This window comes from Ruditapes philippinarum, unplaced genomic scaffold (assembly GCF_026571515.1).
Source record: "Ruditapes philippinarum isolate M1 unplaced genomic scaffold, ASM2657151v2 ctg293_1_1_1_1, whole genome shotgun sequence".
Taxonomy (NCBI): Eukaryota; Metazoa; Mollusca; class Bivalvia; order Venerida; family Veneridae; genus Ruditapes; species Ruditapes philippinarum.
In genome coordinates this window covers 169,157-196,076 of record NW_026856434.1, presented here as the reverse complement: position 1 = coordinate 196,076, position 26,920 = coordinate 169,157, and the positions used below count along the sequence as shown (strand labels likewise).

Below are 26,920 nucleotides of genomic sequence, written 5' to 3'. Positions count from 1 at the left end.
AGATTCCTCAAAAAATCATCGTTTTGAGTGTCAGTAGCTATTTGAACATGTATATACGTAGAATTCCTTCCCATCAGCATTTCCGGTGCATCTAGTAGGCAGGCGCATGCGTAATCAAACACGCAATTACGTACCTGTCCGTTTTTTTATTTTACATTTTACCGGAAGTACTCGTCATTGCAATATCTTCTTTACCTTTAGGCATACCAACACTTCTGCCGGGTGGACGGTTGGGACTGTTCCTGGTGTAACAGTATCCAGCAAACAGCACTACAAGGAAGATACAGGCGAGTCCGAACCCGAGAACGATTCCAGTAACAAATGTGTTATGTTCACGTTCCTCTCTCTCTCCTTTCGGATGATACCCTGCAAAAAAAGTAAGTTGCTATATTTCTATTGGATTTAACTCGATACAGGATTGGAGCAGAACCTTTAGACGCTTGCAGAAATCATGATCACAAAATAGACAAATATGGTGTTTTTTCGGCGGTTTTTACATTTTTCATTTTATTATCGTACACTAATCGGTGTGAAGAGATGAATTAGACCTTTAAAAGTTCATTCCATTGCATGAAAATGCAAAATTTGAGAATTTTATCATTCAAGCGCCTTGTCCGGTATATACCGGAATACGGTATTTATTGTGGTGCTCCAATCCTATCATATAACCGCAGCAAAAAATTCTTTAATTACGTTTATTTATGTAATATTTTCCGGAAATAAACAAGAGCTGTCCGTAAGACAGCGCGCTCGACTTTTTTATTGCTTGCCAATAAAAAAAGTTTTTGCAGTAAAAGGCAATACAAGAATCTCTGTATTTTTAAAGTGAACAATGGCCATGAGCATTAAGATATTTAGTGAAGAATTATTTTATTATGACATAATTTATGGTAAAGTGAACAAGTGGATAGGAATGAATTTTTTTAGATTTTTTAAGTTTTTTAGTGCTTGCCTATAATACAAAACATTGACAGTTAAGGGCCATAATTCAAATAAAATCTTTGACAGAATTACCTTCTCCTGGACATGTTTGGGAATCATGATTGTAAACAAGTATTCCAACTTTCAAATTAATATCTCAAACAGTTCAGTCAAAAAGTGGACTGGTACTAAAAAACTTAACCAAGATTCTAAGTCGATAAAAGGCCTTAATTTTTAAAACAAATCCTTGACAGAGTTACCTTCTCTTGCGTACAGATGGGGGTAATGATGTGAAATAGCATTAAAAGTTTCAAAGCAATATCTCAAAGGGTTAAGGCAATAAGTGGATTTTACCCATATTCAATGTATTTTCTAAGTCAAAAAGGGGCATAATTCTGTCAAAAACCTTGACAGAGTTATGTCCTCTTGTCTGTTGTTGAAGGTCGTGATGGTAAACAAGTATGGTCAGTTTCAAAGCAATACCTCCAATGGTTTTGAAATAAAGTGAGGTGGTACAAAAAACTTAACCAAGCTCAATACACTTTCTAAGTCAAAAAAGGGCCATAATTCTGTCAAAAACCTTGACAGAGTTATGTACTCTTGTCTGTAGATGGAGGTTATGATGGTGAACAAGTATGGTAAGTTTCAAAGCCATACTTGTAATACTTCTGAAATAAAGTGGGGTGGTACGAAAAACTTAACCAAGGTGTGACGCCAACGCCGACGCCGACGCCGACGCCGACGCCGGGGCGAGTAGGATAGCTCCCCTTTTCATAGAAAAGTCGAGCTAAAAATGGACCTTACCGCTAACTTTTTTGACAGCCTCCTCAAATTCTATATTTTTGACCTGCCCTTTTGAGCCGCATCTGTTGTAAACAGACAGTCTGAATCTATAGGCCTCTTCCGGTTTAAGAGGGTCAAATTCATAACCGGCTTCCTCGGTCATTACGGCGGTAAGTTTCTGGTGCTCTGTGCATACTGGTCCACGTGGTATTTTCAGTGAATCATCATATTTCTGTGAAATAAATGTAAGATTATGTAGTATGTGTTTATAAAACGCAATGCCCCTATCCCCCCACACCTTAGCAATTCAAAATATGCCAATACAATAACAGTTTTAGTTACCCTGACAGACATTATGCCGTGTGAAAGCAGAAAGTTTATACTACTTATAGAAGAAATATGTTACAATTAAAAGGTTAAACTTTTTGCACAGACAGACAGACAAACACAATATGCCTTCACAGTCATCAAATCAATTGATGTATGAGGGAAGAAGGGGGTTGGGGAATAACAATTACTGAAAGTAGCAACTTGTGGGAGGAACTACATATGTATCTAGTGACTTGTTGACATTAGGTAAAAGAAAATATATAAATAAGATGAAAGTTTATTACATTTATTAGTATATTGCCATGAGGTCAATATAATCAGTTAATGCATTTTATCTCGTCAGTGGATTTCTTGTGAAGATTATTTTTCTTGCAATGGGTTAAATTTAATTTAATAATGTTATAAAATTAAAACAGACAGGCGCACAAACATGATGAATTAACATACAGTAGCTGTTGAGAATAAATATAATGACAATAAGTTTTTTTTTTTATAACTGTTGTCAAAAGTGCAAAACAAAAAATATAAACGGCTACATTGAAAGAACAGCAATAGAAAAGGACAAAAGAAACTAACCAATACTTCAGTTCCACTTTCAATTGATAGACTAGCTTTAGGGTTCGCAAAGAAGGCGTACATATCAAACATGTAACAAAGGGCTGTTGGTGCACACCCTTGTACACCGTCAGCCGTGAAAATGAAAGAACAGTCGGCGAACGAGGAATTTCCGGTGCCTATTAAGATAGAGGTGCCTTCTTTTGCTACGGTTCTGGTAGTTCCACAAGTGACGGTTGCGTCGATCAGTATTTCGCCTGAAATTTAAGAAATAACGGCCTTGTGAAAAGGGACTGCTTTATTCAAAAATTGTTGTTACAAGAAACAATTTTCATTGAGACTGACATTGTGAAAAGCATAGACTATCGGAAAATACGAGTATAGACACGAAGTCTTGTCTGTGAAGAATTCCAGAAAAGTACTGTTGTAAATTAACGAAAAGATCCCCACAGGAAATGTATTTATCTTATTTTCTGTAAGTAAACTATATTTGTATCTCTTTTTGTGTTGAATATCCGTTTATTTCAAAGGGATAAATTATTATCAAACGTAAAGAAACGCTTGCAGGAATACTGGGTCGTCAGTAAGAGACAGATTATCCAGGAAGCGCGTGCAGTCTAACCAGACTATTGTCGTCTGCTAAATGACAGTTAAGCATTTTGAAACATTTAAAATGGACACAGCTACTAAGAAAAAGCTGAATACTCGCATATACAGATTTGAAGATTTTTAAAAATATAAGGGTAATTTTATTAAATGAAAACAATACAATGAGTCAATTAATGAAACACATAAAATATACATACTGGAAGGCACGGATGCCGATGCACACAGCGTCACTAGCAGTGACCCAACTAACAGTAACATCGTCATTCTGTCAAGCTTCCTGAAATTATATAGAGATCTATATATACATTTTCATAAAATAAAACATCGATTCCTGTATAAACAATATAAACAATCATTGGTATTTATTTAGTTCCATTTATGAAACTGATGCTTTTCCCAAACTTCTTCCTCTTCTTAGGTAAACCATCTACACGTTTTATTTGCGGTGGGCAGATACTAAAATTGCCGTCTGCGATTAAAACATTATCGTCTGCAGACCCTAAACATTCCTTCTACGAGACATATACAATTAATGAAACATAACATAATTTACATCCACTCCCACTCATATCAGAAATTCTCTTTCACTAATTACAAATTATGCAAATAAGATTTTTACTGAACAAAATTTTGTCGATTGTCCTATTAAATTATTCTAGTTACTTCCCCTGCCATTTAGGGAACAATAGTTTCGACCGGCAATAGTTTTGACCGGCAAAAACAGACGGCTTAATGTAAGTAAGAAGTAAAATAACAATTATTCATGTCGACAATGTAATTAAATGTACTTTTATATTTTGAAATGTTCACAGATGTGGTAATAAGTAAACGTCCAGTAAATCGAAAAAGACCTGCTTATTTTTATATCTTGACACAAAAAGTATTTGTAGGCCAGTTAATATCGATATTTCAAAATGCACGACCTTAGGTGTACATTGTGAAATAAATCACAGGTGCGCATTTTCGAGAATAACTTGTGAAATAAATCATAAGTATTTTGAAATAAATCACCTGCGTGCTTTTTCCGAGCTCATTTTGAAATAAATAATCTACAAGTACACCGTACATCAGATTTTTTTTGTAATATAAATTTTTGTTTCTTACTTGCATGATATAAGTAATTTGAGGTATAAAATAACTTGAAGGTTACAAGTATATCAAGTACTCATGCACGACTGAAAGTTGAAGGAGGAAAAAAACAGTTAACATTCACACTGCATACAAGTCGTGTGTGAGTGCTTATTCATTACAAAAAGATTAATCACTCGTCCAAGTTGTGCACATCTCCAAAACACGCCGTGCATACGATTTGCATTATTTTGATTAATTAAAGATTACTTGTGTGCAAAATATCAAATCTTTCGCTCACTCCGTTTTTTTTGTAATATTGTGGAAAATTATCCCAAATTGGAAAGCGCTACAACGCTTTTCACTTAAAGCAGGTTAAGAATAGCACAAATACAGGATTTTCAATTTATTTCTGAGTACAATCCTTAATAACATTTGCATATTTTTCCGCTATAAAATAACCCAATTGATTGTAAGACATACAATTTTTATGATTTAAGGCTTTTGGACCACAGCGGAGTTCCTTTAATGAAACCCCACGAACCAAAATTTTAAAAAAAGCATGAAAATTATCCCAAATACAGCCCAGTTCCTGTCCTCCCACGAAATGTGTAAGCAAAAATGCATCTACGTAATTATATATTAATGCAACTAGTTTTAAGTTAATCGTGTATATTCACCATGTTAGAGACTAGGCCAGATAGGTCTTTAAGTCTAGACATTAACTACATGTATATCATATTTCATCCTACATATAAACTCACTAATGGGCCCCACAGAGAGAAGACGCAGCTATCAGCAGCCAGTGGTCATAACGAGGCATTAGCAGCTACGGTCAAGACGTATAATTGTTCTTAATTAAAGTAAAGCCTGTCGTATTTTTCACAAGGTTAAATTATTATAGTTTGTAATTATTTTAGGACTAAAAGTGTTTCATTTGTGGATATTAATTAAAGCAGTTTAAGAAAAGTGTGATAGGAGGTATGTTTAATTTATTTGTATATATTTATTTAAGTTTATACTTAAAATCGTTTACCTTTTGTGTAAAAAAAAAAAAAAAAAAAAAAGAAACTCGTATATGTTTGATGTCTGAACACCACAGACAATATATACATTTGTAGATATACATTTTTAACAACAATATTTATTAGCCAATTTTGTCTGAACACTGCTGCCAAAATACGAAAAAAAAATGTCTGAACACACCACAGGCAAAACAAGATACAGTGTTCGTAATCATTGCTTATCCAAACACCATGGAAAAGCAAAAATTGTCCTGAACACCACAGACAAAAGACTCATTTGTTCGTAATGAAATCATGCTTATCCAAACACCATGGAAAAAGCTAAAAATGTCTGAACACCACAGACAAAAAGACTCATTTGTTCGTAATGAATCATGCTTAATCCAAACACCGATGGAAAAGCTAAAACTGTCTGAACACCACAGACAAAAGATACATTTTTTCGTAATTATGCTTATCCAAACACCATGGAAAAGCTAAAACTGTCTGAACACCAAACAGACAAAAGATACATTTGTTCGTAATTATGCTTATCCAAACACCATGGAAAAGCTAAATGGTCTGAACATTACAGACAAATTATATATTTGTTTGCAATAGGGCGTGTTCATACAACATGACATTAATAATAATAATAATAATAATAATATAATAATAATAATAATAATAATAAATAAATAAAAAAAAAAAAAATAAAAAAAAAAAAAATCAGGCGTCTTGCATATCACAGAGGGACGAATTAATGATTTATGTAGATATCTATTTTGACGGCGTTATTTACGCCTGACTGCGATTAAAATTCTAATCGTTTATATATGTTTCTACTTCATTTTATTGCTTAAATGGACTGCATGCTAGAAATGTTTAAAAAACCTTTTTAGGATCAATGGCCGACGATCAAGAGGTCGGAAACAACCAGTCCAATATTCCCAATATATTTGAAAATTCGGGACACTTGCAGGATCTTCTAGTCAGTTAGAAGACATCCAAAATGCAATAAAAGGTTTAACGGATTCTCTGACTGAAATGAGGTCTGACGTTAATTCTTTGAAAAGAACTGCAGTTACCTGCGAAGAAACATCAACTTTCGAAAACGTTTTTGCACGAGGGATGATTCAGGCTCAGATGACGAAAGCGTGGGAGATTTTTTCACCGAATCTGGGGTCACCGACGGAAATGATGATTGATGATGATGAATTCTGCATGGTGGATTCTTCGAGGATGCCTCAGAAACAGGAGCGGCGATAAGTGACAAACTAGCCACTTTGAGCAATAAAGCTTTGCAGGTACAACCAAAAAGAAGGAAAAATAAAGGAACCTTTTGGACACACACAAGAGGCCTAACAATGTAGAATTTCTACAAGTACCTTTGGTGAATGAGCAGTTGTGGCGACAGTTGCCATCTCAAGTCAAAGCACAGGATTTTCTGTTGCAGAGGACACAAAAAATTTTTTCGTCTGCTTTGGTACCGGTATTGAAGACCATGGATGAGTTAAAGACAGATGGACGACCAAAAATGAAAGTGTTGATTGGGGATACTTTCAAACTGTTAACCAATGCTTTTGTCACTACTTCTCAGATGAGACGTGACAGGAAAAATAAAGAAAGAACTTCTCCCGCTTTATAGGCCAATTTGTTCAGCAAACCAATCTGCCACTCATCTGTTTGGCGATAAAGTAGATGAAGAACTTAAAAAGTTAAGGGACAATAAGCAGCAACTTACATGTACTTCCAGGCGTTCTTTTTTAGGGAAACGCCAGGGCATGGCGACCCTGGTACCTCAGCACAAACGGAAACATGCACTCAATTCACAGGGCAACATGAATTTCAATCTACAGCGACGACGTCAAAATCACAATTACAGAACAAAACAGCAGAAAAAGAATACTTTCCAATCAAGAGCACAGAAAAAATAATATCCGAAGTAAGTAATCATAATATGAAATATTCCTCTACCATTATAAATACTTCACTCAATTTCGGCGGGGAAGACCAGAATGGCGTTGAATGAGTGGAGAAAAATAACCAAAGATAAAATGGATACTAGAAACTGTAGACGGTTATCGGGTACAGCTGTCAGCAACTCCTTTTCAGTATAAAATTCCAAAACCATTTAATTTTAAAGAAAACGAAAAACAAGCAATACAGTTTGAAATTACACGTTTTTTAAATCAAGGAATACTAGAACTTGCAGACGAAAACTTGGACGGAGAATACATTTCGAATATATTCACAAGACCAAAATCAGACGGACGGATTAGAATTATTTTGAATTTAAAATCTTTCAATAGCAACTACGTCAGCAAAATACATTTTAAAATGGAAACTTTGGGGTCAGTGACCACAGCAATGAGGAAAAATTGTTATTTCGGCAAGGGCGACATTTCTGATGCTTTTTTACACTATACCCTATATACGAAACGGGACAGACGATATTTTCGTTTCTTTTTCGAAGGTGTAAAATATCAATTTACAGCGCTTGTGATGGGATTTGCAAAAAAGCCCTATGATATTCACTAAACTGATGAAGCCAGTTTTTTCTCATTTAAGAGCGCGGGTCATTTAAGTTCAATTTACATCGACGACGCATGTTTACTCCGCCTGTGCTCGAAATATCAGCGAAACAATTGATTTATTAGACAAGTTAGGATTCACAATTTCAATGGGTAAATCTGTCCTGGTTCCGTCGAAAAAGATTGTATTTTTGGGATTTGTGCTGTGCTCTAAAACAATGACAATAAGATTAACAAAGGAAAATGTGATGATATCACAGAGCTTTGCAATAACATAATAACATGCCGGCGAATAACAATTTCAAAAATTTTCAAAGATTATTGGAAAACTGGTTGCAGCATCACCGGGGGTTATGCATGCTCCGTTGTACATAAAAACCTTTAGAACGACATAAGGAAAGGGAACTGAAAAACCAATAAGGGTAATTTTAATAGTTTTTTTTTTACAATCACGCCAGATATTTTGGAAAATTTGCGATGGTGGATTACTCATATACATTCATGTTTCAAAAGTATTACATCGCCTGACCCGAATAACATTATGTTTACTGATTCTCCGGGACATATGCGGCGCGTATGAGACGAACAAATGGTTTTTGGTCGGCGGAAGAACAAAATCAACATATCAATGTGTTAGAATTAAAAGCGTGTCAAGTTGGGCTATTGTCGCTTTTTAAACACAACAGAAATATCTATATAAAACTTTATATGGATAACACTACGAGTGTATCATACATAAATAATTACGGGGGGAAGAATAGATTCATTGAATTAAAATTGCACGCGATATCTGGCATTGGTGTATTCAAAGAAACATTTTGTTGTCAGCACATCATGTATCGGGGTCATTGAACCGCACGGCAGACAAACTGAGTCGTACTGGAAATGAAGATTTAGAATGGAGTATATCACCTGAGATGTTCACAGCAATTTGTCGGTCTTTCCCGTCCTTAAAATATAGATTTATTTGCATCTCGCTTAAATAACAAGTTTCCGACGTATGTTTCAAGACAACCTGACCCAAATGCTTTTGCTATAGACGCTTTTTCATTATCATGGCATGATAATTGTTATTATTGTTTTCCACCTTTCAGTGTAATAGGCAGGGTCCTGCAAAAAGTAGAAATAGATCAAACAGATCTACTGTGTTTAGTAGCACCAATATGGCCTGCACAGACATGGTGGCCGACATTAATACAACTTATTGTTGCACCATGCCTTCTACTTTCAGCACCCTCAGGACATCCTTACGTTGTGCCATCGACCGGGAAAGAAACACCCATTAAAAAAGATGAGGCTGGCGCTTTTTCCCTATCAGGAAAGCGCTTGAAGATAGAGGGATTTCAAATGAAGCTCAGCAGATTATCATTAATTCGTGGCGGAGAACAACCAGGAAACAGTATCAAACATATCTTAAACAATGGTTTCATTTCTGTGAAGGGAAACACGATCCCTTTAAACCCCCTTGTAGCAACAGTGATAGCATTGTTGTCTCACCTATATCAAAAGGGATAACCTACAGTGCGATTGGTATTGCCAGATCAGCAATTTGTGGGTTTGTTAAGATAACTTCAAACGTAGATTTCAGCAATAATATTAACCTGATATCACGGTTCATGAAAGGTGTATTTAACACAAGGCCGGCACTTCCGAGATATAAAGAGATATGGGATGTGCGAACATTTTTAGATTTTTTATCAAAAAACAGAAAATGATACATTATTATTTTTGGCTGGAAAATTAAGCATGTTGTTTTTATTGTTGTCAGCTCAGCGGGTGTCAAACACTCCATTCTCATTTGTTTGGAAGACATTAATATTTCAGACGAAAGATTGATAATAAAACACTCCACATTTATTAAAAGATCGAAACCTGGTCGGCATCAGACACCCTTTTTGTTTGACAGTTTTAAATCAGATAAACGCTTGTGTATTGTCAGCGTCATTAGTGAGTATTTACAGAGAACGAAAGACCTCAGAAATACCAATAAATTACTGATATCAACGGTCAAGCCTCATGGGGCCGATTCAAAACAAACAATTTGTCGCTGGATTAAGCTAATTATGCACAAAGCTGGGGTGCATAAATCATTCAAACCACATAGCACGCGCGCCGCTGCGTCTACAATCGCACACATGCGTGGAGTCCCGTTACAGACGATAAATGGAGCAATGCTAAGACAATCGCTAAATATTATGATAAACCAGTATCAAATACCAATGGAAAATCTATGCAGGCTATCATAGATATTGCTAATTAGAGTGTATAATAAGGGAAAAAAAAAAAACTGTAGTGATAATAATAATTATAGCTATATTTAATTACTTTCTATATAGTTGTGCATGGCATTTATATTCTGTAAAAATGATTTTACCGAATTGCAGAATACAAAAAGACCTTTATGTCTTGAAATTAAATCGTTGTTCTTCATAATAACATGAAAGATAAATATTTACTATGGAGTTGGATGGCACGTAATGTCCTTTCCAAAATATCGCAAAAAGGACTCTAAAATCTCTGTGGGGCCCATTAGTGAGTTTATATGTAGGATGAAATTAAATGATTAAGCTAGACTTACCTGTAAGGTGAAGGTTAATCATGATTTCATCCACATAAAACTCACTAAGGGCTCACACACCCAACCCGCTACCTCCCCGTTTAAACTGATATTTTTGCGATATTATTCGGCATTACTTACTCTAAAATATGACCACTGGCTGCTGATAGCTGCGTCTTCTCTCTGTGTGAGCCCTTAGTGAGTTTTATGTGGATGAAATCATGATTAACCTTCACCTTACAGGTAAGTCTAGCTTAATCATTTAATTATCACGGAGTAATAACCGACAGTCAGAATACATACAGTATTCAATAAACAACGGAGAAAACCAAGTAATAACAGATTTTTGGACATAAACATGTTATTAAATCTCGCAACTTTCTATAACATGGTTCCTATATCCTAACAAAATCGATGGCTGCTTAATAAGAATATTACATTATAGAAGCCAATATTTATTTCCCGAGCTGAACGGTAGCCAAAGAAAAAAAAATCTCGCTGACAACGTGATGCAAAGTAAGAAGATTGCAAATTGAACATTTTTGAAAATCACGATTCCTTATCAGAATTTCTGATAACTTGTCCTTGAAAAAAATACCACGTGATTTTTTGTTTGTTGTTTTTATTCCAAAGTTATTGAAAGAAGAATTCTATTCTATTTCACAGTTATTGAAAGAATAATTATATTCTATTCAGAAAGCTTCCAAAATGCATTTCACGATTTAAAACGCATTTGAAGATCATAAGAACGCACCTATTTCGCCATTTAACTGATTTTTTTTACATAATTTAACCGTCAAAGTATCTACAACAAATTAAAAACATACATAGCACTACAGCATTACTTAGTTCAATAAAACACGTGTAAAACACGTGTAAAACATCTGGTAACATACAACGTATCTGAAATACCGTGACATTTTGTTCCTCCAACGAATTAAAAATGAATCAAATCAAGGAAAAAAATGACGTGTATAGATATTTATTATTTCTGGCAGTCAGTTCCTGCTTATTATAAATAAAAATTGTTACATAAGCTATTTTTAAGTTGAAGGCAGTAATCGATTTCATTTCGGAAACCATCGATTCATAAATAAGTCGAACTTCTCCTAAGTCGAACTTCCCTTAAGTCGAACTTTAAGACTGGATTCTTAAACATTGCAATGCTGACGTATCTTGTAAATATTTCCCCTGAATGCAAGATCGAAGAAAACACGTTCATATTTCCAATAATCGCCCCCCCCCCCCCCCCCCAAGTAGCTTTGTAGGAACAGCACTAAAGTTTTAAACACTTTTCATTGCGATACATGAATTTTGTCAACGTCTCTTTGCCCCTATTCTGTGTCATTTGAAAGACCCTATTCGTCCTTGGTATATCATATGAAATATTATAAGGGGGGAGGTCAGTTACTTAAAAATTAAATCAGGTTTTAATTGGTGTAGAATCAATAACTTATTATAAGAAAGCTGTTTTTTGTCAACTGCAAACACCAAAACTTATACCAAAGAAACGGAAAAAGAGGAAAAGAAACGTTTGCTTTAAATGTTTCATAATTTATAACAAACAGACGGGGGAAGTGAATGTTGGTTTTAGCGTGCCAGCAATTTAATTCTGAAATCAAACTGTAAATATTTACATTGAACAGCTCTCAAAAATGAAGTCAAGGCTGCATGTATGAAACAAAATTTAAAACACCTGTTTCCTGTAAAACAACTATAAAGTACTGGTGCAAAATTGTTCAACCATTGTTGAAATAAACCGTTTATGAATTCAATATCGTTCTTCATATACTAGTAATTTAACTTCTAATTTAGTCAATCTCCGTACATCAACTTTTTCTAAAAGGCCAAGATTAAATTCATCTTGGTCACGTCGAAGGTTCTTTGACATTTAGAAGAACAGGAAAAAAGCGAACTTCGTCAATTTCAGTCCTAAGATAAAGCGTTTAGCTGACCGAAAATAATATTGCTTATGTCTTTAAAACTTAGGAAAATAATCATATTTGTAAATTTCAACACGGACGCTGTAAATCAACTAGTTCAAGTGACGCATTAGCTGATAAGTCTCTCAAAGATAACGTCAAGTCTAACTTTAGTGTATCAGGAAAACACTGGTTCAATGGGTTATAAATTAATTATTTCGAAACACTTTTAATACTACAAATATCATAAAGTAAACTTTCTCAAGGTCAAACAGAATTGTTGACTCTGAAGTGGTGAAAAATGTACATGTTGAAACTGTTATCACAATATTCTTATGACGGATTTCGTGTGCGTGACAAATAATATACATTAATTAAACGAACGCGATCTAGCCTTAATACAAAAAATTTAGGAGACGTTTCCCCTAGATCTACTGTAGAAAATTGCATTACTGTTTTGCATAGCATAGCATGACCGGATTGTTATATCTTTATTTAGATATATTCATGACATCTAAACAAATTGCTGATTCAATACTATTTTACATAATATATAACAAAGCTTTATTAATCAAATTATCCGTAAACTGAAATAAAAGCTTGCCCCACTGAGCCAACAGAAAGAAAATTTTAAATAATACCGTATTTTGAAATCATGTACATGTATATACTCTATATTCAAGGTGACCTTGAGTTTAATAATAAACATCGCTATACTATAAATTGTGTATATTAAAACGTTTACCGCTCGAGATATGCAAATTTATTGATCTCGTAAATAAGGTAGACGAACAATTTTATTTCGTGGATGTAAAAATAAACGTACCTTTTAAGAAGCTTTTCCTTATCATCCCCTGCTTTGTCTACTTAAATTACTCCACAGTTTCTGCCGTTACAATGAACTTTGAATGAAAACTTTTTGCAAATGATAAACAGTTTGTGTCAACTTGTCACGCTCCAGGGCACACGAAAAAACAGTTTAACATTTGAAACAGACGCTAACTAAGTTGACATATTTACATTTGTGATTTAGGTTCGGATAAGACGCGCGTTATCTCACTTCAGATCCATTGAGATCTCCGGAACTAAATTCTGCTTAAATCAATTGTCAATTTTAAAAGACGGAAGTGTCTTGCGGACATTTACATCAAAGTTAAGGATCTCGTTTAAGATCATAATAAAATTCCTGTTTAAAAAAATATTGCCGTTTAGAATTGTCTCCCCTTTTTGAAAGAAAGATCGATGACTGCAAGTTTCGTTACTTTAACACGGTTATATGGGTTTTGATACAAGGAAATGTTTTATTTGGATATTACAAGTGATTTAATATTAAATCCCATCACTTATTCAAGCAGAATGGGTCGCTTGGTATAATATCAACTTTATAAAAAAAAAGTACATGTACACACTTAGAATAGAGTATCCTAACTTTCGCTTTATATTTTCATGCATAAATGATACAGTCATGTCAAATTTCATTCACACATATTAACGCGGATGGTGAATTTCAATTTTGTAAGATAATGAAAAGAAAACATTCCTGGATATTGAAAACTGACGGAGAAGGGAGAATTTATTAATATACAAAATGGCTAGAATAAAACTGCCGGTCGTATGACGTAATCAATTCTACTGTTGTACACTGGTTGATCAAATGCCAAAAATGTCTGGTGAAAGTTCTTCCAGAAAAAGAAATAGTCCCCTCTCTGTAGCAAAACGATCGTAAGTTTATTCCTACAAATTAAGCAACAAAATACAATAACTTGCTTCGAAAACCGTCTACATTTTATTGCTTTAATCAATCCCAGAATTCATCCGAGAAAATTGTCTTCCCAAATGGGCTAACTTAGCTTTTACAATCCTGCGCGTATATCTGATTTTTGTAAACGTTTACTTAAATTACAACGTAAAATGTTGGGGTAAGGAATCATAAAAATAATATAAATATGATGGTGATGTTGGTAGTTTTCACTCCGTAGCACAGCAGTAAGCCACAACGAATTTACAAGAGCACAGTTCAGCGTGCGAATCGTTCCTGGGCAGGTTGTCTATTAGTTGCCTACACTTTCACAAGGAACTGATTACTCCTGTACATGCAAGAGCAGATGTATAGTGCGGATGACCGTAGAAATGATTTCATGATCAATCACAACGAACGTGATATGCACCGTTCGGGAATCGAAACCGGACCGCCCGATTCACAGTCCAAAGCTGAGCTAACCGGACGGTCCCAAATAATATAAATTGCACAATATAGACATGATATATATTAATGGACATTTTTAAAGATAATCATTTAACTAATTCTCTCCATCTGGTCAAACTTCTATTTAATCGTTAATAAACGAATATATATTACAAATTCTAAAACGGGTTCGAATCTTTTTTTCAGCGGAAAGTTATTATGAATGACCAGCTGTTTTATGGAAAAAGTTTTAGCTATATTATTTGCAGAGAAAAGTACCGGAATTCGAAATAGATCTTTATACTGGTTTACTTACAAGCAAATGAAGTGGGGGCAAATTTACGGCAATGAATACAGCCTCGGGATTGGTCAATAAATCGTTTTATCTTATTCTGATCTAATAAAACGTCAAAACAGTGACAGGCAATGCATTGTTATTGTGTCACAAATATCATTAAGGATTTCAGAAAAAAATCTTAAATGAAAACAGCGTGATAAAACCTTCAAAATGAAAGCGTTAAAATGATAAGAATGTGCGTCCTTGACCTTATTATGTAATTAATCCGTAGAGATTAATAGTTTGGTCATATTTCATTCATAGACTAATCTCTACTTAGCGAAATAACTTTTCATTGTCCGACGTCTATATTTGTAATGATAATCTCAATTTTTAAATTAATAAGCCTAAGCCCAGACTGATCATGGGAGGTTACTGCGTCTATTTTTTAAAATGCAAAACTTGTACTTTTAAGATCCTTCAATATAAATTATAATTATCACAGAAATGCATGTAAGCAAAAGAACCCCGGATATAAAACTACAATTTAAGAAATCACTTATTACGAAATAAACTATTAAAAATGCGGTCAACGCGGCAAAATTACTAGAAAAGTGCACGTTAGCGTTATAAAGCAGACGACAATATGATGAAGTGCGTTGTCATTTTAACATTTACATATGAATAATATAAAGCCTCCGTGTTATTAATGAAGAAACATAACTTATTTCATTGTAGTTGACTTAATAGAAACGTTAATTTAAGAGATTTGTTTATTGATCTCACTATCTGGTTTCAAGCCGATTTTAACAAATATTTGATAATGTATCACCTAGTCGGCTGTACTGGATAACTAAGCAGTTAATATAAAGTTCTCTACAAGTGGCAGGCTAGTTTTCTAAATCAGAGATATTAGACAAATGACCGTTTGACTCATTGTCCGAGATCAGTTGTCATGGGGAAATTTCGCCTTGTTCCGAGGATCACACCTACGACTCCTGGATTACATATCTGATGCTATCCTTTAGTCCTTATTGATCTAAGCGATAGACTAAAATGTGTGTACATACAGAAGATTTTTAGACAAATATAAAAGTATATGCAACAGTCATTTCGAGAGTGGCCTTTAAACCTGGCCATGTTGTATATTCAAATGTCTGACATTTCGGATGATTGTAACCTCTATGCAACCGCACAATATAAATACTAGTGTTTACACTAATTCGCCATTAACCTAATATATTGTTTTACGGTGTACACGTGACCTTGGATATATCATGATTTATTGTACCATAACGTTACCCTCCCCCCCCCCCCCCCCCCCCCCCCCCCCCCCACTCCCCACCAAGACAGATAATTCACTCTGACAAGAACATCCTATCTAACTCATGTGAGCAGTAATTATACACTCTTAACATCTTCACAAGGCTTCTTACCTTCTTAACACTGGAATTATGCACATATTGTATTGTATAGATTCTTCGAGTAAAGGAAAATATGTTAACACGCAATAATTTAACACAACATATATAAGAAACAGTCTCGTAAATATGTCAAATATTTAGGCTTTTCAATTATCGTCTGCTTCTAATAATAATTTATTTAAATTGACAGGCTACGAGTACTGGTACCCAGCCTCCAGGTCATATAAGACCAGACCACACACCCATCCCCATGTAAGCAGATCGAAATATTCGCATTTCCAAACTATATTAGTTTCAAGCTCAGAAAATAATCGCCAAAATAAACAAGAGATAAAAAATATTTAATTTACCTTTAAACACAACCGATTCCAATTTAATTCTGATAAAGTTCGCACGCACCCACACACGTAATGTTCAATATCACTTGATCAGCACCACCATTTCACTGAGTGGTGATCGATTGATTGACTAAAAAACAGCGAATTCCGTTACAAAACTTCTCTCAGATAACCGACACAGTTCTGCACGTTTCTACATATTTCTCACTCTTTAGAAAACATCTTAATATATCAAGAGAATTACAGAATATCGATGTAGGAAAAAAAGGGGATCCGTAGACTATATTCCACGTCGTTATATACTGAATATTAAGATGTATGTATAGAGAACATAAAACTGCAGCAGAAAAGGCTGTTAGATGCGTATTTTTAAATGTCAAATCAATAGCAGCATTACATGTGGGAAAAAAATCAAAGAAATTACCAGAAAAAAGTGTACTTCAAAATGTCAAGAACGCTGTAATAATCATATTTTGTCAGTGATGAATTAAGGGACAGTTCGCTTGATTGAATATAATGAGGTACAAATCTTCTAAACGAGGCATGCTTAAGTGTTAAAATGCGTAAGAGTAGTCGTCTGAACACTAAAAATAAAAATTTAGTCGTCTGCAACCTTGATAAAAATACAGTAATAAAATAATTCAAGAATATGAAGAATATGTTGATGTGATCTGACTGTTAAGTGAGGTGTCGTCTGCAAATATTGTTATAGCAAAATAAAATAAAACTTGAATTTGAGGAAGAAATTTTGATCATACAAATGCAAAATTTTCTCTTAACCAGACATCTTTACTTTAACGGTATTGACCATTTGGCGGCCAAAAATCTGCAGAATTGATTTCATTGGCGTCAGGAAATGCCTTGTCATTATTTAAGATAAATCATCTCATTTTCCGATCCTTCCCGACAATATTTCGCTGGTAATTTTTCACATTCAACTTTTAATTTCCTTCCGTTATTACAACCTTATGCCAAAACCAACTACACGGAACACATATACAAACATCTTAAATAAAAAACTCATCTTATGAATTGTTTATATCTTAAAGCATACAAATTGAAGAGCAATAAGAAGAGTTTCTTAAAAACAAGGTCACATGTTCACATGTTCATATGTACCAGTTGCGTATATCATGCATGAAAAGCTTCTCTATTTTAAAAAGTTGACGTCGCACGTGAAACGGTACGTTGTTACGTAGACAAGATGGACGACCCAATACAAACAGCGCTGTACAATAATTATGTTATCATTCAACTGTTCAGGGGCGCACGAGTACTAAGTTTAACAACTGGGCATTATGAATGCCGCATATAAATAATAACAAATAAAGTGACACTTTCACCTCACGTGAATCATAAACGCACATTAACATTATTTTATCTACCTATGATTTATTCATCTTGGTTTGTTAACATAATATTTGGGTCTCTTTTTATCACTTGTTTAGTTTTCATGAAATAATTATATGCATAGTAAAATCATTTACATAATTTATATAGATAACTTGCATTCATACATGATATGGCACGAATTCGTATAAAATTAAATTGCCCGGCGTTCGCATTAATTGTTGCATTTAATTTGCAACTGTTTTGGTTGGGATTTTGGGATTGAAAACCTGAAGGCAAACCACCGGTTTGCATACTATATTATATGTAGTTATGATAGACAGACGTTGTACTGTGCAAAATTAACATTGTCTTTCGTGCTATTGTTTTTAAATCATACACGCATAAAATTTACTGACATTTTTTATTTGTCTGATTTTACATAAATAATACATGTATTTATACTTTGTGATCAAAGGCAGTGCTTGTTGAAGAAATCTGAACTAGTTATCAAAATATTTTGTACATTGTATAAATATAGAAAAAATAAATATTCAAAGACGATTAAAATTTAAACAGTACCGGTGTGTATTGTATTTAAAATTACATGTTTTGTAATGGATCGTTTACAAATTGCCTTGTAAAAAATATCGTTTTAAATGTACTAAAAGTAAGATCTTTAGAAATGGAAGCGAGATCGGTTGAACACCGGTATGATATCAGGACATGCTTGGCGAACTCGTCACAAATTAACAATTAGAGAAACGCACGCATGCACGCACATGTGATAAACACATACGAAAAATACGAAAAATCATATTCTGACACTATGGATTAAGGGAATCGAGTTCGTAATAAAATCGTAAAAAAATTGGTGAATTTCGGTAATTTCCGTATTTTAAAGGGAGACTTATATAATAAGCGCCGATAAGATCGTGAGCCACAAAAATCTTTTCGGCTAAACTTCTTTTAAAAATATACATAACATACGGAAAATGACGACTTCTGCCGAATCTGTATTGGATGAAAAAGAAGAAGAAAAACAGAACGTGCCCGTTTCAATATCAGTTTGGTGTATGTTTACGAAGCATGCGTTAAGAACAGAATATCACGTAATAATAAATATTTAATTAAATTTCGCCTGGTTTCGTAAGAAGAATGGCTGTAAAGTGTCTGCTGCTGGATGATTGTAATCTGGTGTATATATAATCGATATAGATACATTCCTGGCCCATATTGTTTTGTATGAATTTAAGGAACACCGCAATAAGTGCACGACTATAGGCTGAAATGCATATTTCAACGCCAGGGACGCCCTGTCCTTCAATTACAACGAAAACTGACCGCCCCCAATTTACATAGAATTTTCGAGACCAGAATGTTATTTTTGCTTTGTCCATTGATGGCTGGATTTAATAAAATAAACGAATATACAAATATTCTATCTTGTTATACACTGGTCAGTGGTCATGTGCACTGGTTCAAGCTTTAATAAAATTCGCATTAATTAACGTTTTCATATTTCAAACCAAGTTCACCAACATTTATATATATGTCAACAGTTCGATTGCACTACATTACTTGTAATCTGTAATAATGCTCCATAAGAGCTTCATATATCCGCTTACAATCTGCACATGTTTTATATTTACAAACTCGTTCAGACGGTTCGCCCTTAACCAAATTTATGACTTGTTTTCTGGTTTACAAATGTATTTTCGTATAAACCAACCTATGTCATATTTTGTGTTTTACAAATGTTATCTTCGTATAAAAAGCCTAAACATTCTTCTTAAAATGCTGTATCTAGAAAAAAGCAGAGGTTTACTAGCAACCCCAGACCATTTATTAAAGTAATATATATGTATATGCAATTATGTTAACATTAAAGATCTAAGTGAGACCATTACAGAACAGTTTGAATTTTCAATTTATCTCTACTAATAAAAATAAAAAAGTTATGATCTTTTAAAGTCATAAAATTTTGTCGACTTTTTAGAATTTTTACTCTTATATGTTTATATAGTTCGATTCGTTAGTTTTTCTTTTATAATTTTTTCAAATATTTAGATATTTGCATGAAACTTGGTCATCTTTTGTATTTTTTCCTGCTCTTTTCATTTTTGAAGTCTATTTTTTGGTATCTTTTCATCCTGACCTTAAAACACCTTATTTTCACACAAAAAAATCCAACATTTTTTTTCAAAATTTATTCAAATGGTAAAACCCATATTTCATCATGATTTTCTTTTTAATAATATGCTACAAGATGATAAAATAAAATAAATTATATTAAATACATTATAACAGTTATAAATAACAATAAACAGTTCACATTTGGCTAAGATGGCAACAGTTTTCAATCCCTCATCATGTAATATTTTAAGAACTATTGACTTATTGATTGTTTCATTTTCAAAATAAACAGTCCATGTGAACAAAATGATACAAGTCCAGTCAAAGCATCACAGTTTTCTTGATTTTGTAATAGTCATTACAAATGTTAGGACACAATGTTTACTTAAATTTCAGTTAAAAAAACTGATCCTTAAAACCTAAATATTTTATTTCAAGGTCACTGTGTTCCTTAAAAAACCACTGTCTTCCCGAGTTTCTGGCTTCTGGAACTAATCCGCAACACAAAATGAATGTCCTGTTGACTTCCTGGGTGTCCTTTCTAGCTGGCCAAGTAAACACTCCAGCCATGCGACATGGGGCCATGAAGTTAACGGTGGCTACATCCTTCTCAACCTTTTCTACACAACCAGGATACCAGGCATCCTGGTACGCAATGGCTACATAATCGCCAAGACGGAAATCATCTTCACTTCAGGGCAAATAGTGCTTGCATTATTTTAATGTTTTATTAAATGGTTTATTTGAAAAAAACATTCATTTTATATCTTACTTAATGTGTTTATTTATATCTTTGTTGTCTAGGTCATCAGTAGCTGATTTGAATATTAAAAACCAAAAACAACACATTTCCAGCAGTGTCCTCTATTCAATTATCCTATATACATGTACTGATAAATGACTAAAATGTTCATTCTTTTAAGAAACTCAAGTTTCAAATCCTAATTTAAATATATTCCTACGTTTTTTCTGATATAAAATTATAAATTTCAAACAGAAAAAACCGATTAATAAATGACAATGTTTGTATAATTTTTTTGTTTACAAAAAAAAAATACATGTTCACGTTTCGGGTCAATCTAGGTCAATTTTTAAAACGGGCATATTTTCTTTTAAATACTTTGCAGTATATAAAAACATATTTAGAATGATTAAATATATTGTTTAAAAAGAATAACAACCATTATTTGTACCTAATATCGGTTTTGTAAGGGCTATATATGGATTTGTTCTCGATTGTTTTCGCCTTATTCAATATCACCCAAAAGGGCGGCACCTTTCCCCTCTGATCACCGCTAGGTCCCGTGACCTTTAATTAAATTAAATGGACGGGCTTTTTCCCCCACGTTTTTAAAATTCACATAAAAAGTCTTAAATTTAATTTTTTTAAACATTTTGAATCGATGTAATTACCTTATTTGACGAACAAAAGGGTTGAGGGAAAAGATATTTAAAAAAATTTTTCGCAAAAAAAGGTTCAAAAACAAACCGGAAAGAATTAATTTTTATTTAAATTAGATCACGTGATATTTTTTTTAACCGACTTTATCCATGAGCATATTTTAAAACAAGATATTTTTAAAGACCCTCCGAGATACCGACCTCGCGGGGGAGGAAAAAGACATACACTTGAAGTTTAACTGGGATATTTTTTCTTATTTTAAATATATTTTCACGTTTTAAAAAAACCATTTTAAGCAAAATTTTATTTTCTTTAATTATATATAAGTTTCATTAAAATACAAAATTAATAAGTTTATAGGAGATTTGATCAAAGCCAGTGACCCCCTATCAGTCACGCTAATTCTAATCAGATTATCGGTTTATCTGGGGTTGCTAGGTTTACGAACCAATGACGTAATGACGAGTACATTTACTTCATCACTCATAAGTGATCATGCACGAGTGCATATATCATACATAAAAACATATACATCATACATTACAAGATCTCATAAGAGAGTTCAACCATAGAATATCATAGATCTTGCTGACTTGAAATAAAACTATCCGATGCAATAACTGTAGATATTTGCTTACAATCGTAAAGTAAGCTGATAAGCGATGATGGATATGAAAATGGTTATGTTAAAAACCAGTTACTGACCAGTTTACACGGCAAATCTTGACCGTGTAGTTACAAATAACGCCTTAACGGTTTAACAAATTATTACATAACTGAAATATTCATATATATTTTTTTTTAGTTTCTACAAATTCACATTTAACTAGTCTACTGCATGTACACTCCGTTTATATATGATGTATTATATATATGCACGGAGGACATATAACTGTAATATGGATTTGTTTTTATCAAGGTCAGCTCGATTGTTTGATTGAACTTGACCCGAACAATACGGGATGTTACCTGATCTTAGCCGTGAAAAATAGGCTGTAAAAACGTGTACATGTGGAACAACAGTAAAACACCGTAAAAACCTAGTAAGCATGCGTTTATGACAATATATCTATACACATTAACATGTACACGATATGCAGTCACATATATGGAGAATTGTTATCAAAGTTGATAACATACAAAATAATAAACATTGAGACAATTTTTATCTTTCTTACCTGTATGTGCAAGGTAATCCGGGCAAACGCTATATCTGTTATATATCAGCAAATCTCGTTCAGTCTCGCGTGAAAGAATGTTTTTTCAAACCACGTGAAGCGTTTGTTGAGGTTATTTTCCCACCAAAATACTTCTTTTATCAGTATGAATGGAGGGTTCTCTCCGGTGTTTGAACAATGATCTAATAATCGATTTTGCAACTTTTGAAAATATTATCAAAGCTTTAAAATATTAGTATTCAATAGCTTAACAAACTTAATTTCCTGTGAACTTTAGAAAAAAACTTATTGATCGTATCATTATGTATTGAATTGATTTTTTAATTGTTTGTTTTTTCTTTATTGCACATTATGTGACTTTATATTGTATTTAAACGTGTATGTTATCCCGATGTGCCATCGTATGTGCGTACACGTTATGAAACTGTTTTGACCACAAATATGTGTCATACAGTTGACTTACCACTTTTCCCGCTATTACATCACCATTTATCGACATTTAACAGCTCTAGATCAAATATATAAGAATAATAAGCATGTGCTGCGTGCCTGCACCAGCCACTCAAACTTGTGACTCTGAGCACAGGTCGACCGTCACTTACTACTCTTAGCCCCCTGTACAACCGCATACTTTTTACTGTGGTATTTTTCATTTACAATGTGTTTAAATATTTGATACATGATTGCGATTCAATTGCCTTCTTTTTCGAATAAAAAGATACATACACATGTAATTATGTATTTAGTAAAGGGATGCAACTCGCCATCATTTTCCAGCACGCACTCATCTAAGTACAAACGTCCGAAATACCAGTAATGATGTATTAACTTCATGAATTCCCGATTTTATCTTCACAATTTCAACTTCGAGAATTCACGATTTCAACTTCACGAGATCACGATTTCAACTTCACGGGTTCACGTTTTCAACTTCATAAATTCACAATTTCAACTTCACGAATTCATGAAGTTGAAATCGTTAATTTAAGAAGTAGAAATCGTGAATTTTACGAATTTGAATTGTGAATTCACGAATATGAAATCGCGAATTCATGGAGTTGAAATATCCCCACCGGTCTTTCGCCATAAATCCAACATTTATTCACCAAGTTGCCAATTGTTGAAGCTGTCATTTCAAATATTTCAAGTATCAAGTAGATATGCAATTTTCAAGTCTCCATAAGTATAGAACAGCTAGATTTTTAAAAAGAATTTTTCGACTGAAGGGCAGTTTAAAGGCACTTTATGCCGAAAGTTCTTCTGTAGGAAGGGCAAACATGTAATTTATCATGTTGTATGATGACCTTTTTTCATTCCTTTTATCCAGAAAAATAACATAATTTAAAGCTCCAGAAAATAAAAGTTCTAATGTAAGAAAAACAAAAATGTAAATATGTTAAGTTTTTGTATATATTTTGTTTTATTTTTCATACAATCTAAAATTAATCAACACATATAAAGAATTTCATTCATATTTCATATATCAATTTTTTCCGGCTAATATATTCTTACTTTTAGACACAGTAGTAAAAATAAATTATTTATTGTTTTCTTTGAAATTTTCTTTAAAAAAAAAACAACAGGAAATTAAAAGTTTTTTTTAAAAAATAAATATGTATTTCTGATGTATATACACCTCTGCACCATTACTGTTATATTTCTTTTCTGTTTTTATGTGCTCCATAACATAATACTTATATTTGCTCATTAGTAATTACTATACTTATTTATTTGCATAATGCTTCCAAAGTATTCATTTTTATTTGTAAATTAGCAGTAAATTTCTTAATATATTATTTAAATTATTATATTATGGAGAAGAATGTTTTAATAGAAATTTATACAATAAATAAAGCTCTTTTATTACAAATAAACTGATTTTAAGTTGAAAATCTTCTTTACTTTATTGATAATAAATCAGTCCAACATGTTGCCATAGTGATGAAATTTACACCACTGATTAGGTAATTTTATTGCCACTATTTATGTGTCATTTCAGCTTGATTGGATTAAAAATGAGATTGCCAGAGGCAAATTACATAATGCACCCCCTATTATTTATGACCTGTCAATAAAACAGTGCAATATCCCTCAGGGAGACAGGTTAGATAAAATCAATAAGGTACCTAGGAGTTGGCTTATCAGTTATCAGTAGGGTTTAAGTGGTAGATAGTGTACAGGGCTGAATGAGTTAACATATTTAGAACATATATTATATAGAACATGTGAAATGTTAAACACTTAAAGAAAACTGAGAATGAAAAATAATGTATGATTCATGTTGCAAAATGTAAATAAAGTGGTATTTTGACTTCCATACAAAATACTTAATCACTGTAACTCTACATATTGCCAAAATGCAAAAGAAGCAAAAGATTTCTCTGGTATATGGCAAAAAAAGAGTAACTTTTTGGAAACTAAAATAAAAAGCTTTTGAATGAAAAAAATTATAGCGTTTTAGGCTTCATGGGCCTTTAATTGAATTGAGGATATTTTTGTGATTGATTTCTTCACTGAGTAAGACAAGTATCAAATGATAACAGGGGTACATCTTTTAAAAGGTTTATTGTGCAATACTACATGAATAAAAAACGAACATAGATAAAAACACTATTCCTACCTATAATTTAACATAATTTTATTAAAAAAAAACAATATATGTAAAGGAAACACACACGCATATCTCTCTATAGAAATGCTCGAACCCTGCAAGCTGAGTGCTGGTATCGACTATAAACACAGTGCCAATGACCGACCTAAACATAATCTGGCTACGTATCATAAAATGTGCCGCGTCACGACAAAACCAACATAATGCGTTTGCAACCAGCATGGATCCAGACCAGCCTGCGCATCCGCGCAGTCTGATCAGGATCCATGCTGTTCGCTTACAAACCCTATAACAAGTAGAGAAACAGATAGCGAACAGCATGGATCCTGATCAGACTGCGCGGAAGCGCAGGCTGGTCTGGATCCATGCTGGTCGCAAACCCATTATGTTGGTTTTGTCGTGACACGGCTCAAATACCAAACTATTAAAATGAGTAATCCATGAAACAAAAAGTGCACAAGTTCGATAAACACTGTTTTACACAAGTCAGTACACATATTTGTAATTATTTTTGAACAGAAAATTGATATAAAAATAAAACCCAGCAAAAAAATCCGAACAAAAATACTTTAATCTTATTGCCAAAACACATAAGAAACCGGATTGAATGACTTTTAGGAAATTATGACAAGACACCAAAAACCAGAAGATTTTGAAACTGAAAATTTTAGCAATTTCTTTTAGGCTTTATGGGCCTTTAAAGTTTGTATTTCATGTGTGGAATGTATCATGTCATTATATCACTATTTAAAAATAAAACAGACATGAAAAATACATTCATATATACACAACATCCGGTATGTTCATTTAATAAAGCCAACAACATTTCAAGCACTGAGTCATAAAAGTATATCCATTGATACAAATATGAACATTAATATAGGTAAAAAAAGAAAGTGTATCTTATATTATGATGAAAAATATATACATGTTTGCCATTGGCCCAGAATCAGTCACTTGAAAAATAAAACATATATATACTAGTATACATATGAAAATAATATATTATATATTATTATATTCTTTCTACATGAAGATATGTGACCAAATCAACTGGCAACTCATTTCTAAAGAATTGACCTGCTGAATTTGTAGAATGGAATCGCCCTGCTTCTAATCTGGAACGTTCTTTTATATGTTTCAGGGATGTTTAATAAGAAAACACAGAAAATTGAGCTACCTAGAGTAAAGCACCTTGCCAGACTACAAGGATGTGCAGGACAGTCTGGTTCTATTTTTAGGGCTTTATAGGCCCTGGCCTACAGGTCTTATTTGAGATTTTTTTATCTGATTTGCAGAATGAAAAGGCAGCATGTCAGTGTACCAAAGTTCAAAAGGTTTGTTATAACATGCCTTCATTTTTTTTAATTATGCTATTTTGGAGACATTATAAACTGGCAAACTACTACTTAAAAACATAAACATTTATACATTGTATATATATTTCTTGCAATATCTTATCGACTAAAACACGTGTTCGTTATTGCAATCACTCACTTGAAAAATTCTATTAAATCCGCTTTCATATTAAGTAGAACATTGCTATTCTGTTATTAGTTCATATCAAATACATAATATACTGTATACTTTTAAGAAGTATTAAGTGTACATAGATTTGTGTATAATGTTTAAAACAGAAGCAGCAGGGTAGACAACTCTTGTAGCAGACGACATTTTTCAATACGAATATTTATGTTGCATTGTATCCCCTGTTTTATTTTATCTATTTTTTTGAGTGTGCAAAATTACAAAAGTAA

The 26,920-nt window shown here is 33.2% G+C and overlaps 1 protein-coding gene across 3 annotated transcripts; it reads right to left on the bottom strand.

The window, feature by feature from the left end:
* Positions 1 to 131: 131 nt before the first annotated feature.
* LOC132746523 (uncharacterized) lies at positions 132 to 22,637 on the bottom strand. Of its 3 annotated transcripts, none has more exons than XM_060735708.1 (5): positions 22,553 to 22,637; positions 3,396 to 3,475; positions 2,611 to 2,846; positions 1,726 to 1,936; positions 132 to 366 (listed from the first exon to the last, which is right to left on the bottom strand). In XM_060735708.1, the coding sequence occupies exons 2-5, from the start codon at positions 3,460 to 3,462 to the stop codon at positions 152 to 154; spliced, it is 729 nt and encodes a 242-aa protein (XP_060591691.1). In that variant the 5' UTR covers positions 3,463 to 3,475; positions 22,553 to 22,637; the 3' UTR covers positions 132 to 151. The 3 variants fall into 3 exon arrangements, with proteins under 3 accessions (XP_060591691.1, XP_060591692.1, XP_060591690.1); XM_060735709.1 differs by lacking the exon at positions 22,553 to 22,637 and adding an exon at positions 16,520 to 16,716; XM_060735707.1 differs by lacking the exon at positions 22,553 to 22,637 and adding an exon at positions 13,110 to 13,418.
* Positions 22,638 to 26,920: the final 4,283 nt, after the last annotated feature.

What these genes read in the sequence shown, in the direction of transcription:
- LOC132746523 (XM_060735708.1), bottom strand. Translation starts at nt 3,462, where the DNA reads ATGACGATGTTACTGTTAGTTGGGTCACTGCTAGTGACGCTGTGTGCA. An exon ending in AAAGTGGAACTGAAGTATTG is followed by an intron (nt 1,937 to 2,610) that starts GTTAGTTTCTTT and finishes TTTATTTCACAG; the next exon opens with AAATATGATGATTCACTGAA. An exon ending in GGCTGTCAAAAAAGTTAGCG is followed by an intron (nt 367 to 1,725) that starts GTAAGGTCCATT and finishes CTTTTTTTGCAG; the next exon opens with GGTATCATCCGAAAGGAGAG.